This window comes from Carcharhinus amblyrhynchos, chromosome 2, assembly GCF_965287045.1.
Source record: "Carcharhinus amblyrhynchos chromosome 2, sCarAmb.v2.hapA, whole genome shotgun sequence".
NCBI classification, from domain to species: domain Eukaryota; kingdom Metazoa; phylum Chordata; class Chondrichthyes; order Carcharhiniformes; family Carcharhinidae; genus Carcharhinus; species Carcharhinus amblyrhynchos.
Window position 1 is genome coordinate 114139381 of NC_137325.1, and position 15708 is coordinate 114155088.

The 15708-nt window shown below is 44.7% G+C and overlaps 1 protein-coding gene across 1 annotated transcript in view; it reads left to right on the forward strand.

Annotated features, from left to right (window-relative positions):
• The first annotated feature begins 7842 nt into the window (after positions 1-7842).
• Positions 7843-15708, forward strand: part of gpr158a (G protein-coupled receptor 158a) — a 454718-nt gene continuing 446852 nt past the window's right edge. The window contains exon 1 of the mRNA XM_080211391.1: positions 7843-9250. Within this exon, the coding sequence (XP_080067517.1) occupies positions 8394-9250 (857 nt within the window). The 5' untranslated portion in view covers positions 7843-8393. The remainder of the gene's footprint in view (positions 9251-15708) is intronic.

A 15708-nucleotide genomic window follows, 5' to 3' on the forward strand; every position in this document is an offset into this window, starting at 1 on the left:
TTTTACTTATTTATTATTTGTCTTTGGAAGAGAGGTTTCTGACATTAGAAGCCCCAAAACTCTGGAGCATGAGGTGGTATGGTGTAGCTTGGTGCCTTGATACCTACAAGAAGTGTTTGCCATGTTAATTGCATCATTATAGAAAATCAGTTTGGTGCCTCACTAAAGAAAGACAATGGGCCAGATTTTGCTGTCAAATGAGGCGCATGGTGATTGCCTTTATTCATGCAAAACTTTGGCAAGGGCCAGATGTCTGGTTATGCATGTACATATCCAAGTGTTGTCCACATTATGCCATTCCACTATTCTCATCCTAAAAGTGTCATGTCTGTTTCATTTCATTCATATATCGAGCGGCACCAAGCTGCTATATTGGAACAGTAGATGTGAACTAAGCATGCCAGAGAAAGTTGAGTCAAGTCAATTCACTGTCTAGTCTTTTAGTGAGTGTTAATTCTTGCCAATCAGCCCCTCTGTTACTGAAAATTAACTGTTTAAAGCATAAAGTCTCATTCTTTCAGGTATTAAATATTGTTAGAGATTTTAAAATTATTTTAAAGAAATAAGTTTTCCTTTCTCCTTTTCTTTCTCTCTCTTGATTTAATCTTTCTTTCCCAGTCTTTATTTCTCCTTCTGTACCTGACCTGGCAATTAGGTCATCCACACTAATGTATACTTTTCTGCTCAATCGTCAAATTGTCTATTCTGCAATCCTTCAATATAATGGTTAACAAGATATGCAGTTGCTTGCTCTATTCACTCAGGTACCAAATTTGAATTCCCCCAGCACCACCCGCTTCAGTTTTTTTCTCATTACAGTTGTAAATGCGCCTAGTTTGGGGGCGTTTAAGAGATTGGTGGATAGGTTTATGGACGAAAAGGGATTGGTTTAGATTAGTGGGTCAATGTTTTTTTTTTAAAATAAGACTGGTCAGCGCAACATTGTGGGCCGAAGGGCCTGTTCCGCGCTGTAATGTTCTATGTTCTATGTTCTATGTTCAATGTTATTAGCTTACACTTTCAGCAACTTGGCATGCAAGAATTGTAAAACAAAATCTAAATGTTGAAGGGGAACTAACAGCTGACATCATTAGATGCCCTTCCACAGTAAAATGTTGTGCCAATCAGTCTGATGGCAGAGAATCAGTTGGCTCGATCTACAATAACTCAAACAAGTAACTGCCAGGATAAAGTATATTGGCTTCAAGGCACAAAAGCAAAACATTTCTTGCCATCTAATGATGGTAGATTGCTTGTTCAACCATATCCAAGTTGTAGGTGATTTCATTGCCTTCTATGGGTTCTCACACGAGAGAAGAATGCACAGTTTGCATGGATGTCCAAGAATAGGCAGTTCATGTTGTCGTTGTTGGTGCTAGGGGAAGCTAAAGCTGGACTACTTCTGGCCTTCCACTGGGCATGTTGGATGTTGCAAGTTTGAAGCTTTTTGAACCAAATTTCAGTGCTTGCCTCCATATGGTCCAGCCTGCTATATTTTTCAAAGAGAGGTGGTCTGCAATGCACTGGTTTCTAAGGTTCATCATTAGGGTATCCTTGTATTACTTGGAGTGACCACCTTGATTTTGTTTGCCCTGATAGTTCCCCAGACAAGATCCACTTGGGGATTCTGTAATCATCATGCGGGAGATATGGTTCACCCATCTATGTTGAATTTTCTAGAGGATGGTCTCGATGCTGTTGAGTCCAGCGCGATGAAGGATATTGCTCTTTTGCAGTGTTGCTCAGCCATTAAATACAGCTGATGTTAATATTGAATGAGTTAGATCCCAGACTGAAACCTGGCTTGGTAGATCCTAACATTGTTGTTTTTTCAAAAAAAAGCTGTGGAAGTCAGTCACTGAATGCATTCATAATAAAACACATATTAAACAGGAAAAAAAAATCAATTCTATTACACTAGACAAAAGACTGGGACAATTTTAATATGAATACCAGAAAATGATTCTACCTCATTAAACTTCACTAACCTACTAGCCCCTTCATAATCTATCTCTTCACTTTAAGCGCTATAAAAACACATTAAAATGCATGTATGTAAATAGGGCCCTAGACTTCCTGGCATTCAATTCACAAGAACTGTAAATGAAACTAATCTTAGTTTTCATCTGTCTTAACACACAGGTATAAAATACAAATTGAACTTAAAGCTATATATTGTTCCTAACACCATCGAATTCTGATGAGAGACCTCAGGTGCTCTTAATAGAAATCTTCTAGAGCTTTGTTGTGAAGCCTAGAGGCAGATCCAGGATTCTGCACCATACAGCAGGAGGGTAGGGACAATGCTTGGGTAGAATGTGATTTTAGTCTTTAGCCTAATATCAGTTTCCTCCCAGACACACTGTTGGAGTCAGCTTTAGGCACGACTTGAGTTCTGGATTTTTCCACTGATGTCTTCATCATTAGCGACATTGCCAAAGAACACAGCATAAAGGATATGAGAATTTTTCTATGACCTTGAAATTGGTGCCATGAAAGGTAATGTCTGGTGCTTCACAGTGTGTGCCTCATGATGGCTGAACTATGACACGGCTATGAAAACATTGATTTGGAGATTAAAATTTTTGGTAATATTTGAAGATTTGTTTGCCATAATGTGCCAATAGTCTGCATGCAGAAACCCTCTGATGACTGCCTCTGTGACTTTGGTGGATGCATGCAGTCTGGAGAGATTGAAAAGTTTGTTATGGCTTTTAGTTTGTTGCTTTTAGTTTGTCTGTTACGGTAAAAGTCTTAAAATGTGTTGTGTGATCATTTGAGCCATTCTCTTTTTAAAGCAATTGATCTCAATGAGGATTATAACAAACTCTTCAAAGAGAAGTATAATGGCATGGAGCTTGATAACAAATTTACAGCCACCTTTGAGAGTATCGGGGATTAAGAAAAAGCTCTGTAGTGCCTCAAGGATGCCAACATAGTCAGCATCCGGAAGTAGAAAAGGCTCAAAAGTGTATGCGACAACTACCAAGGAATAGGTCTTCTTTCGATCACAGGTAAGATGCTTGGAAGGATCCTATGAATGGTCAATGAGACAACCTTTTAGGTGATGTCTTTGTAATTGAATATGTTTTTAAATTCGTGCTTACTGGCAAAACATACTATATCCAAACATACGATGTGAGCAGTAAAGAGCGCAATATGTTAGGAGCAAATCTTGAGCTGCTGCAGACAAGTGTCCTGACTGATCAATTATAACCTATTGTTCACAAAGGAAAGAAAAAGCTATTGGAAATAGAGCTTGCAGTCTTGTTCAAAAAAATTTGCAGTTTAAAGTTTAGTTATTAGTCACAAGAGGGCTTATATTAACACTGCAATGAAGTACTGTGAAAAGCCCCTAGTCGCCACACTCTAGCACCTGTTTGGGTACACAGAGAAAGAATTTAGCATTGCCAATCCACCAACCAGCACACCTTTGAACTGTGGGAGGAAATCAGAGCACCTGGAAGAAACCCATGCAGACACAGGGAGAATGTGGAAACTCCACACAGATAGTGACCCAAGCTGGAAATCGAACCAGGGTTCATGGCGCTGTGAGGCAGTAGTGCTAACCACTGTGAAGGTCACCGTGCTGCCTGAAGGTCATGCCTAATCGCAACATTTAATGCTCAGCTGGCATTAAATTTTTTTTTAAATGTATTATTTTATGGATATGGGCATCACTGACAATGGGCATTTATTGCCCATCCCTAATGACTCTTGATAAGCTGGTGGCGAGCCTATTTTTTGAACTATTGCAGTCAGTATTGTGAAGATACTCCCATAGTGCTGTTGGAGAGGACAATCCAAGCTTTTGACTTAGCAATGATGAAAGAACATTAATAGTTTTCTAGGTCAAGATGGTGTGTGGCGTGAAGGGGAACTTGGAAGTAAAGGTGTTCACATGTGCCTGCTGTCTTTGTATTTCATAGAGTCATAGAATCATAGAATCCCTACTGTACAGACGGAAGCCATTTGGCCCATCAAGTCTGTATCCACCACAATCTCACCCATGCCCTATCCCTGTAACCCCATGTATTTGCCTTGCTAATCAACCTAATCTAAATGGAGGAAGTCATGGGTTTAGGAGATGATGTTGAAGGTGCCTTGACAAGTTCTACACTGCATCTTGTAGATGGCACACATAGCAGTCGTACTGTGGAGGGAGTGAATGTTTAAAAGGTTAGATGCTCTGCCGATCAAAAAGGTTGCTTTGCCCTAGGTTATGTTCTACTTCTTGAATGATGTTGCAGACAAGTGGAAGGTACTCCATTACACTTTTGACTTGCCTTATTGATTGTGGATAAGCTTGGGGAAGTCAGGAGATTAGTTACTTAGCTCAGAATATTCAACATCCTGTGACCACAAAATTTATATAGCCTGTCCAATTAAATTGATGGTAACACCCAAGAATGTTGAGGCCAGGGAACTTAACAATAGTAATATCTCTGATTGTCAAAGTTATTATTCTTCCTGGATTCAGTCATGATATTATGTGCGTTATCTAAATCTGGCTTAATATTCAGTCATTTCTAGATTGAGGGAGATGCAGGGTCAGATCCTTTACACATCAAAATTATTCTCCTCATCTCCAGCCAACTTATGGCAAGGTCTGCAAGACATAATAGCTACAAAATTTAAAATTGCCGGCATCAATGCATTCCTCTTTGATGAGGTCAATGTAGTCTATGCTCATTATGAGCAAGAGGTCAGCAACAGCATGCTCTCCACTCTGGAAGCCTCATACAAACCTGTATTCGAGATCACCATTGCAGACGTCAGAGTAGCCTTCTCAAAGGTCAACTCACGGAAGGCAACTGGCCCGGACGAGCAGTCAGATCCTGTGTGGACTATACCGGGGGTGGGGGGAGTTATTCGCAAGTATCTTAAATCTTTCTTTTGACCAATCTGAGGTCCCTATTTGCTCCAAGATGAAGACTATCATCCTGGTACCAAAAAAAAAGCCAAACAGTGTGCCTTAATGACTATTGTCCATTGGCTCTGACATCCATCATTATGAAGTAGTTTGAAAGGTTAGTCATGGCATGAATCAATTCCAGCCTCCTCGATTGCCTGGATTCACTACAGTTCACCTACTATCACAAAAGGTCCACAACAGATGCCATCTCCCTGGCCCTGCACTCAACCCTGGAACACCTAGATACCAAAGACACCTATGTCAGACTTCTACTTATCGAATACAACTCAACCTTCAACACCATTATTCCTGTGAAACTCATCTCCAAACTCTGTGCCTGGGGCTCGGCTCCTCCTTCTGTGACTGGATCCTGAACTTCCTAATTCACAGACCACAATCAGTAAGGATAGACAACAATACCTCCTCCACCATCATCTTCAACACCGGTGCCCCACAAGACAGTGTCCTCAGCCCCTAACTATACTCCTTATACACCTATGACTGTGTGGTTAAATTCCCCTCTAACTCAATTGTCAAGTTTGCTGATGACACCACCGTAATGGATCTGATCTCAAACAATGGTGAGATGAAATACAGGAAAGAGATAGAGAATCTGGTGAACTGGTGTGACAACAATAATCTCTCCCTCAATGTCAACAAAGTGAAGGAGATAGCCATCGATTTCAGGATGCATAGAGGAGAACATACCCTGGTCTACATCAATGGGGATGAAGTAGAAATGGTTGAGAGCTTCAAATTTTTAGGTGTCCAGATAACCAACAACCTGTCCTGATTCCTCCATGCCGACACTAAAAAGCCCACCAATGCCTCTACTTTCTCAAAAGGAGAAGGAAATTTGGCATGTCTGATACAATTCTCACCAACTTTTACAGATGCATTAGAGAAAGCATTCTTTCTTGTTGTATCACAGCTTGGTATGGCTCGTCATCTGCCCAAGACCGCAAGAAACTACAAAGGGTTGTGAGAGAAGCCCAGTCCATCACCCAAACCGACCTCCCACACTTTGACATTGCCTACATTTCCTGCTGCCTTGGCAAAGCAGCCAGCATAATTAAGGACCCCACGCACCCTGGACATATTGGCTTCCACCTTCCATTGGGAAAAGGTACAAAAGTCTGAGGTCACACACAAACTGAATCAAGAACAGTTTCTTTCTCGCTGCCATCAGACCTTTGAATGGACCTATCTCATATTAAATTGATTATTTTGCTACACCCTAACTATGACTGTAACACTACATTCTGCACTCTCTCCTTTCCTTCACTATGTACAGAATGCTATTTCTGTATAGTGTGCAAGAAGCAATACTTTTCACTGTATACTAATACATGTGACAATAACAAATCAAATCAAATCAGCGTTTAAAGAGCATCATATAACCTGCCACTTTGCAGATTGCAATCTTCTCCCCCATCACCCTTCGAATGGTGATAACCCAATTCATTTGAAATGCTTGCAGTTTGTTGCTGTTAGTGGGCAAATGAATGCGAGTACCTTAAAGTACCTTAGGTGCAGCGGGGTGTGAAAAAACGCTTCCATTGTCTGTGTGAATGTATATATGGTAGAAAACAAATTTGTTTTCCAACCAAAGGGCATTGGTCCCTTTAAGATCAAATTATACAGAAGAGATGAATTAGCTTCTCTTGAACTTAAGTTTCCAGGTCGTGTTCATAAATGACAATTTGCTCCAACTGGTTCTCGTCTAGACCCGACATGAACAAACTGCACTTCTTTAATTATCTCAAACTGGCTTTTTTTTGGTCATTGCTCCTTGCATTTAGTTTTCCAGATAACAAATATGGGGATCGGAACCAATTCATAAAAGTGTATCATTTCACTGCAACATTTGATCAAGCTGAAAGAGACGTCATTACGGCTGACTAGGGAAGGAAAGTTGTATTTGTGAGGCAACCTGATGAATTTGAATGGTCTCGGTTAATATTTCCCCATCTTTCCGTGCAGACTTGCTGCTAGCGCAAAGAAATGAACTGCGCCGGTTCCCTCATCACTCTGGGCTCGGAGTGTTTGCGTCGGGAAGACTTGCTACAACCAGCCCCCGGGGGTCACGATGGAATGCGCCCATGGCGCTGTCCTTTCAGCACCACAAGCCCGCCGGCAAAACAAAGCAGAGGCAAGCTCACGAAGTTGACTCTCGTCAGCAGTATTTATATATATGTGTGTGTGTGTGGGTAAAGCAGGCACAACTTCATGCTTGAATTATTCAGAGCAGCAATGTACTGGCTACAAACACCATCTCAAATAGAAAAAAGACACCGCAGGAGTCTGGTATTATATGAAGAACTGGAATAAAAATGCTGAGAGGGTGAGGATTGTGATCAGGCCAGAATAGATCACACACTCAGTGTATGTGTGTGTGTGTGTGTGTGTGTGTTGGGGGGGGGGGGGGTGTTGAAAAGCCAGCAAACAGTGTGGAATGCTCCCCCCTGTCCCCCGTCCATGTGTCTGCTGTGTGTGTGTGTGTGTGTGTATGAAGGTGGGAGTGGAGAGAAGCCAACACACAGTGAGGAGTGCCCCCACCCCCCAACATCTGTCAATGTGTCTGTGTCTCCTGTGTGTGTGTGTGTGTGTGTGCTCAGCTCCTCCTCAGCCTGGGAAGCCGGGGTGTTTTGATCGCGGGGGGGGGGGGGGGGGCGGGGGAGAGGAGGTTGTTGTATTGGGAAGTCAGCTCCCCCAACCCTACCAATGGGCAAGCCCAATGACTGATTGACAGTGGTACGCACCAATCAGAGGCGGGGATGCTCTGGTGACGCAGCAGACTATGCCGGGATGGCCAATGGGAGGAGGGCTAGCGGGTGGGGGCGGGATGTTTGAGATCTGCTGGGGGGGGGGGGGGGGGGTGGCGGGACGGCCCGGCGGGGAGACACACTGACTGATAGAGAGAGAGTGTGTGATACAGTGTGAGTGAGAGACACTCACTAGTATTGTGTGTCTGGCAGTGACACACACACACACACACACACACAGTGACTCTGTCTGTGATCCTCTCTCTCTCTCTCAGTGACACACACTGTGTGACTCGCTGTGACAGGGTGGGTGGAGTTGGGATATATAACAAATCCCCTCAGAAAGTGTGGAATGAAGACCGCGTCCCACTCTGTAACCCCACCCCGTCCCTCCCCGGCTGCAAACTGTCTCCAGGAGCTCCCGCGGGCGGCGATGGAAAGCAGGTGAAGAGCCCGGGGATCGCGGCTGAAGATCAGGCGGGGGATGGAGGCGTGAGCGGCTCGGTGGAGCACAGAGAGAGAGAGAGGGAGAGCCGGGGCTGAGCCGCAGCGCCGGGGCGGTGTGTTCTGGGGAGCTGCTATCCCAGCACCAGGCACTGGGGCACTCTCGGCGGCAATGTCTCCAGCGCACTCTCCGGCTCGCACAGACTGATCCAAGGTGTTGAGCAGCCCTCGGGGGGGGGGGGCTGGCCGGGGAGGCTTTGGCGGGCGAGATGGCTGCTGCCTTTTTCCCGCTGCTGCTGCTGCTGCTGCTCCACATCCAGCTGGGATCCAGCCTGGGCTCCAGCCCCGGCTCGGGCAAACTGGACACTCACCAGAAGCAAGCGGTCTACAACAGGCACCAGTCCCCAGCGCCGGAGAGCGGCGGGGGCTCCTGGCACCAACAGCAGGACAGTCTGCCCACTCCTGTCTGGGCTTTCCTCCACACTGGAGACCCCTCCAAGCTTGGCTACGCCAACTGCACCAAGAGGTACCAGCTGTCAAACCTACAGCAGACTTCACCTTCCCTCCACATCCAGCCGTCCCTCCACAGTGCCATGGACACCGTGCTGCACGCCACCAATTTCTTGAACATGATCCTGCAGAGTAACGGGGTGAGGGAGCTGACCCTGAGGGAGGATGTGGAGTGGTACCACGCTCTGGTCAGGAGTATTCTGCTGGGTGACCCCAAGGTCCACCGGGCGGTGGTGACTTTCGACGTGCAGCCCTTCACCTCCCCGCCCCAGCTCTTCCTCCAGGCCACCCGGGTGGACAACCAGATCTTCCTGCAGGACCTGTCGGCCGGCGCCCGCCACTTGGCCAACCGCAGCCTGGAGAGTGAGTGGTTTCACCGGCACAAGCAGCAGAGTGCGCCCCAGCCCTCCCTGCACAGGAAGCTGCTGAGGGACGAGTTCAGGTTGGTGCAGCCCCCCATGCGGAAGAGGGGCATGAGGTACCTGGTGGATAAAACTCACATCAAGTGGTCGGCGCCCTACCTGGAGTGCGAGCACGGCCAGTACAAGCCCCTGTGGCTGCTGACTCTCTCCACCTCCTTCTACGGCCTGAAGCCGGACTTCAAGCCCGAGTTCAGGTGAGCCTTCCTCAGAGTAGAGCACCCGCAGTCAATCCACACCAGGCTTGTTGTGTACAAACCCCCTAAACGCCTGGAGCAAGATAAGCTTATCAAATACACTTGTTGGTGCTTTCGAAGCTCATTGTATGACTTTTCTCTGATATGATCAGTTTGGTCTGGCGTTAATGTTAAACTTGATTCATTATTGTCACAGGTAGGCTTACATTAACACTGCAATGAATGAAGTTATTGTGAACATCCCCTGTTGGGTCTCTGTTTTCAGCGGCGAGGGAAATAACATTGCCTGCTTTTTTTTTTGCGGGGGGTAAAAAAGTTTGGAAAGTTCTCGAAGTGAGTTTACATCCTCTAGACAGGGACATGTGAAACAGACGCCCCGAAAATAGGGGCAGCTAACACAGTTCAATCCCCAGTAGAATTTTGGATTACTCATGTGGGGAGGGTCTAAGAGTAAAGTGTGGGAGGTTTATTGAGGGGGAATCGTGACTGTCCTTGAATTTAAAGAAAAGTCTGTTTAAATGTATTTCCTGGGAAGAGGAATGGTTAATTGGAGAGGTGTCGGTGTTTGTGGAGACTGCGATAGCAAAATGGCTCGGTTTATTCCCTCTGAACAAATCTGCTAGATGCTGAAGGTGCACGCTCTATTTACTATTGCTACACTTTCCAGATATGAATGGGCTCCATGAGGTGACGTAAACCCGGCTGAAACCATTAGCAGCCCATTTCTATTCTAGATCTGATTTGTATCAATCGGGGGGGGGGGGGCGGTGGTCGTGTTAATCTGGTTTTAAAGACAGCGAAGCGTGCCAGCAGCCAATGCAAAGGGCACCCAATATCTTTTCAGACATTCCTTTGCTTTATTTCCAGGCTGACGGTGGCTTGCTTTTCGTTCTTAAAGTTTGCGTGATTCCACCGCCCCCCCCCCCGCCCTGCCGTTTTTTTTGTACGTCAGTGTGATTGAGTTGTGTTCTCCCTGTAATGTGTCCTGATCCGACAGTCACAACACAACTCATTATCCTCACGTTGACGCGTTTAACCAGATTGCAAAAGCGCCCACTAGTCACAGCCTCGGGATCTCGCAAGAAAACAGCGACTATTCAAAATGTATTCGTATTTTTTTTCTCTTATTATTAAATGTTTTTTCCCAGCCCTTTAAGTGTGTAAATCTACAATTGAACGCGCCTTCTCCACCCCTGAAATCTTTAAAGACGTTGTGCTCTGCAATAATCTCACTGGTTACATGGAAGGCTCACCCTGAAAGTAAATTGAAATTCCCCAAATTGTATTCTTGAATGAAACACGCTGCTGGTCAAAGACGGATAGAAGCACGAGCTTGTTTGTGAATGTCGTTCTCCTGTTACCTGTCTGATCCGCAGATTGAGAGCAGTTCTTGCTCTGTTGATGCTTTTTAGAGAATATTCTAAAGTGTCAGTGCCACCATAATGCAACAAGCGTTTATTGTCCTAGCGGAACATACGCCCCCAAATCTCCTCGAATATCTGGCCTGGGGTTTGAGCTACCGGGAATGAGCTCTATGTAAAAGGTTATTGATACCAGATGGTGGTAAGGAGGGACCCACTGTATGTCAAGTTGACGGACACCCTGCCCTGTCTGCACGGGATTGTCTGGAATCTTGGTTAGCGAATTGCTGATGGGTGCCTGGATTCGGGTGGACCAAATGACATTTTCCACCAATTAATGGAGAAATTATATTTAAATTTGCGACCGTGTTTAACATAATCTTATCATCCGCCCATCATCCCTCCCCCCCGCAAAAAAAATCACATATTCCACTGATTAAAGTCTGGGCTTTGAATAGTGATTGCTTTGCATAATCAAATTGACTGAAGTTAAATTCGCCCAGACGGTGAGTGATTCATAGATGGGTCGTGGTAAGAAGTCCTTGACGAAAGAAAAACAGATATCGTATAAATCCGGCATTTTCAATCCTGCACCTCAATGAGCCCATGCGCTGTTTGTGTCTCTTTGCAGACTGATTGATAGAGATTGGTTGCTATGATTAGCCAACCACTCCGTGATAATTATGTCATGCAACTGGTTGAAGGTGAACGAGGTGGACTTTTTTTTTCATCTGGCAATTTAGAAATAGCGACTTGAATTTTAAATAGGACCTGGGACACAGTTAAGCCATTGAAAGGTACTTTTATCGAGTAGAATTTGATCCAGAGTCACATAAGGATAGATCAGGGCAGGCGAACAAATGCTTATCGGTAAGGAAAGGGGTGAAAGAACATCCCAAGGAAGGTGAAGGGATTTTTTTTGGTGGGGGGAGGGATTCCAGAGTTTGAGCCCATGAAAGTACAGTGATCAGGATGTGATTGCACTGGAGGGGAGAGAAATTTACCAGGATGCTGCCTGGGATGAAACATTTAAGTTATAAAGAGAGGTTAGATAGGCTTGAGTTGTTTTCATTGTATCAGAAAGGGCTGAGGAGCAACCTGATCCAGGTGTACAAGATTATAAGAGACATGGACAGAGTGGATAGGGAGCAGTTGTTCACCTTAGTTGAATGGTCAGTCACGAGGGGACATAAGCTTAAGGTAAGGAGCAGGAAGTTTGGGGGCAATGTGAGGAAAGACTTCTTTACCCAGTAGTGCTCCCTGGGGTTGTGTCACATCCTTTTAAAAAGTACTTGGATGAACACTTAGCCCATAGCCTTGAATATTATGATGTGCCAAGTGCTGACAGATGGGATTAGGTGAGAGTTCAAGAGTTTCTAATGTCAGCACAGACTCGATGGGCCGAATGGCCTCTTCTGCACTGTATAATTGTAATAAAATTGGGGATGCACATCCCCAGCGTACTTGAAAGGTTTGAAGTGAGGAAACTACAACAGGGTTGGGGTGGGGAAAGGGGTTCATGATGAATGAGGAGCATTCAGCACAGGTCTCAACTGTGTCATGATTTCCAACAGCAAAACTGTAACTATTATTTAGGTTTTATGCAAGGCATGATTCCTAGATATAATTTGCTGCTAAGATTATATTAAACTAGCAGGCTCTTTCATGATGTTGTACAATTACAGTTGTGATGTGTAGTTCCTAACTTGGCCTGTACCTTTGAGGTCACTAGTCTAAAAGGGCAAATCCTGTTATTGTAGTTACTTATAAACTCTTAAAGCCAATCAGAGAGTTGGTATAACTGATGTAAATTTTGAATGTTTTCAAAAAGTGTATTTGCAGCTGACACATGATGCCTGTCCTTTAGATTAATGATATATCTTTATAATGTACTTAAATCCTACACATGTGTGTTCCAGTGAAAATTTCAGTGTCAACCAGTTCAATATAAAAACACCAGCATTTTTGCAATTACATATAACCCTTGTGTGTGGCACAGTGATGGGACTTTGTGTCTTATAAAACCTGCTTTCTATGTAACAATCAGTCTTCACTTCACAAGTTGTTCAAAATGCTTTCTGAGTGAAATCATCTGCCACATTTTTCCTCAGTAATTGAAGTTTACATTGTACAAAATGAGGGACTAAATCAATTTTATGAGCAAGTGTATATTTCACAATGGCATCATTACATTTATCAACTGAATCATTGATTGTGCATTTTGATGCCTTTGCTAAACTTTGAACTTGAAGGCTTCACCATTCTTCCAAAAGTCTGGTGATCTTATGTAGAATGGTGCGTGTAAGCAGGTGCAATGCACGTTTTATCCAAAAATGCTGCAATATCATTCAGTTTACTATATTGATGGAATAACTTCCTTCATATTCTTGCAATATATGCTCAGATGATGTTTTAAATTAATTGCAAAAAAAACTCAAAAGTTTTTTGTTTGAGTGAATATTAAACAAGTCTGGGATGGATATGTCAAGGTCATTGGCATCTCAAAATTGGGAATGTTTCCAGATCCTAAATCCACGAAAGGTCAGTGTATGACAGCATTTTTCTGGAGGCATCCAATAAATGGTCACTCCAGGATGACTATCTCATGATGGTCAGCAGGCACAATCAGGAGATAGGAGATGGAAGTGACAGACCCCCACTTTCAACCAGACCAGGCCATTAACATGGCATTCTATCAGGATAGGGTGGCCTCACAAATAAGTGACACTTCCCAAAAGATTGTGTTTTAGGTGGTGAGAGTGAGGAAGAACTTATTGGTTCCAAAGACTGGTGGGAAGGGGCAAACTAAGGAGACGTGTCTGGCAATTGCCAGTGAGATCACCAGCTTCAAGGTGGTGAGCAGGACAGAGTCCAGTGTGGAAAGTCTTTCAATGATCTCCAGAGGTCTGGCAAATTGAGGAACATGTAAAGCCACGCTGTTTGCCGCGAGGGTGTAAAAGCGACTGCATATGTCTGAGCAGGAGGACATCAAGACAGACAGTCTGGAACATGGAGGAGATGTGTGTTCCGTGCCTCACCTGAGGAAAGGAATCAAGGCTGTGTATGTTGGAGAGGTTGGTCATGTCAGTGCAATGTCAGCATCATGGCTTCTGGTGTATCATGATAGTCAAAAGGGAAAGTTAACTTACCTGAAATCTTCATCCTCACATTAGAGGAGGAAAGATAACCCACAATGTCCACAAGAGGACTCATTCCAGGGGTGGAATTTTCAAACTGGCAATGTTAACGCCTATGGAGGAGAAAGTCACCGATGCTGGAAGATTGCTCACAGTGCAAGCAGTCAATGGTGAGATTGGTGTGCAGCAGAGAGAGTGATAGTTGATTGAATGAGCGTAGGAGCAACGCCATACTGTGAAGTTGCATGCAGTAGATGCCACTGGATCTGCTGCCAGACCTCTGATGAAGCAGCTACTGAGTTGAAGGAGGGTGAGTAACTGGTGTTTTCTCTCTTACGCAGGCCATTGCCGGAAAGTCAGCACCAACTGCCATGCGTGGAGGACACGGCCTCCCCAAAGGTTGACTTGCACACTGGAGAATCACCGTCATGAGTCAGGCATGCGCTCCGCTAACGCAGATACATGTATCTCGGTGGGGTGCTGGCGACATTGAAATGGATGGCACAAGGTGAGCATCACAGCACATGTGAACAGGAAGCAAAGGCAGCTTTGAACAGCTCCGGTCCTGCATATGCAACAGTGATGCTGGGCCTCAAAGCCATATACAGAGTGGAGGAGACATTGGACAAAGTTTCCTGAGGCAGGACACGTACAGTAAAGGAGGCATCCATTCCTGACATGAGCACCTCAATGTTTCAGGCAGTTATTTTAATTCATTCGTTCATGGGATGTGGGAATTGTTGGCTGGGCCAGCATTTATTGCCTATCCCTGAGGGCCAACTACATTGCTGTAGATCTGGAGTCACGTGTAGGCCAGACCAGGTAAGGATGGCTAAAGGACATTAGTGAACTAGGTGGAGGTTTTCTGCAACAATTGACAATGGTTTTATGGTCATCATTAGATCTTTTAGTTCCACCCAAATTTCAATTGAATTCAAATTCACCATCTGCTGTGGTGGGATTTGATCCAGGATCCCAGAGCATCACCCTGGGACTCTGGGTTACTAGTCCAGTGACAATACTACTACACCACTCTTCCATTGAAAGAATTACTTTCTTTCTTGGAGGGTTGCTTGCAGCAGCAGACTGTCATCAACAGATTTGTGTGATGCATTCTGTATCATTGACCAGTGATGGCACCTGAATGCATGCACACCCAATCAGGTATTCTTCTGAACCCAGTATGTGCAGACATGCAGATGGACCTTGAAAGGGCTGAGGATGATGTAGATGGTGCTACTACTCAAGGGACCACATTTTAAGCCAACACCACAGACCTTGAGACAAGCAGTAAGCTTCACACCTCCATGACTGAGGGTGCTCCTGCACAAATATAGCTGGGAATCCTGACACAGTGCCATCATGAGCACCACCAACCCAGGAAATGATGCCACAGGAATCCTAGCCACCAAGACTGTCTCCTTCTTAGCCCCAGCTACAAGGAGAGCACCATGTAGGAACTCGCACAAGGAGGCAGAGAAAGATTTGTGTAACCACATTGAGTGCAGATTCTGAACGTTTTTTATTCAATATGCACACTTGAATGTGATTAAAAGGACTGAGGATGAAAAATAATTGGTCTCGAGATTTCTGTTCTGAGAATTTATGACCTCATCATTAAGTCCTGTCCGTATATGTAGCATGAGTGTCATTTGGTAACGTGCGCTTACTGGAGACTTGCTGCATTTAGTGTGCTAATCTTCATGAGGAGTGGATCTGATGTTGGAATCTAGAGTGGGGCTGATTCCAATTAACTTGATGCCTGGATTCGATGCTTCCATTGAAGGATCTGCCAGGCTCCAGAGAAATGTTTACAGAATAAAAGGGACCAGGAACATGGAGACACAATTGGCTGAGTGACAGGAAACAGAGTGTTGTGGTTAATGGATGTTTTTCAGACTGGAGGAAGGTTTTTAATGGAATTCCCCAGGAGTCAATGTTGGGATCCTTGCTTTTCCTG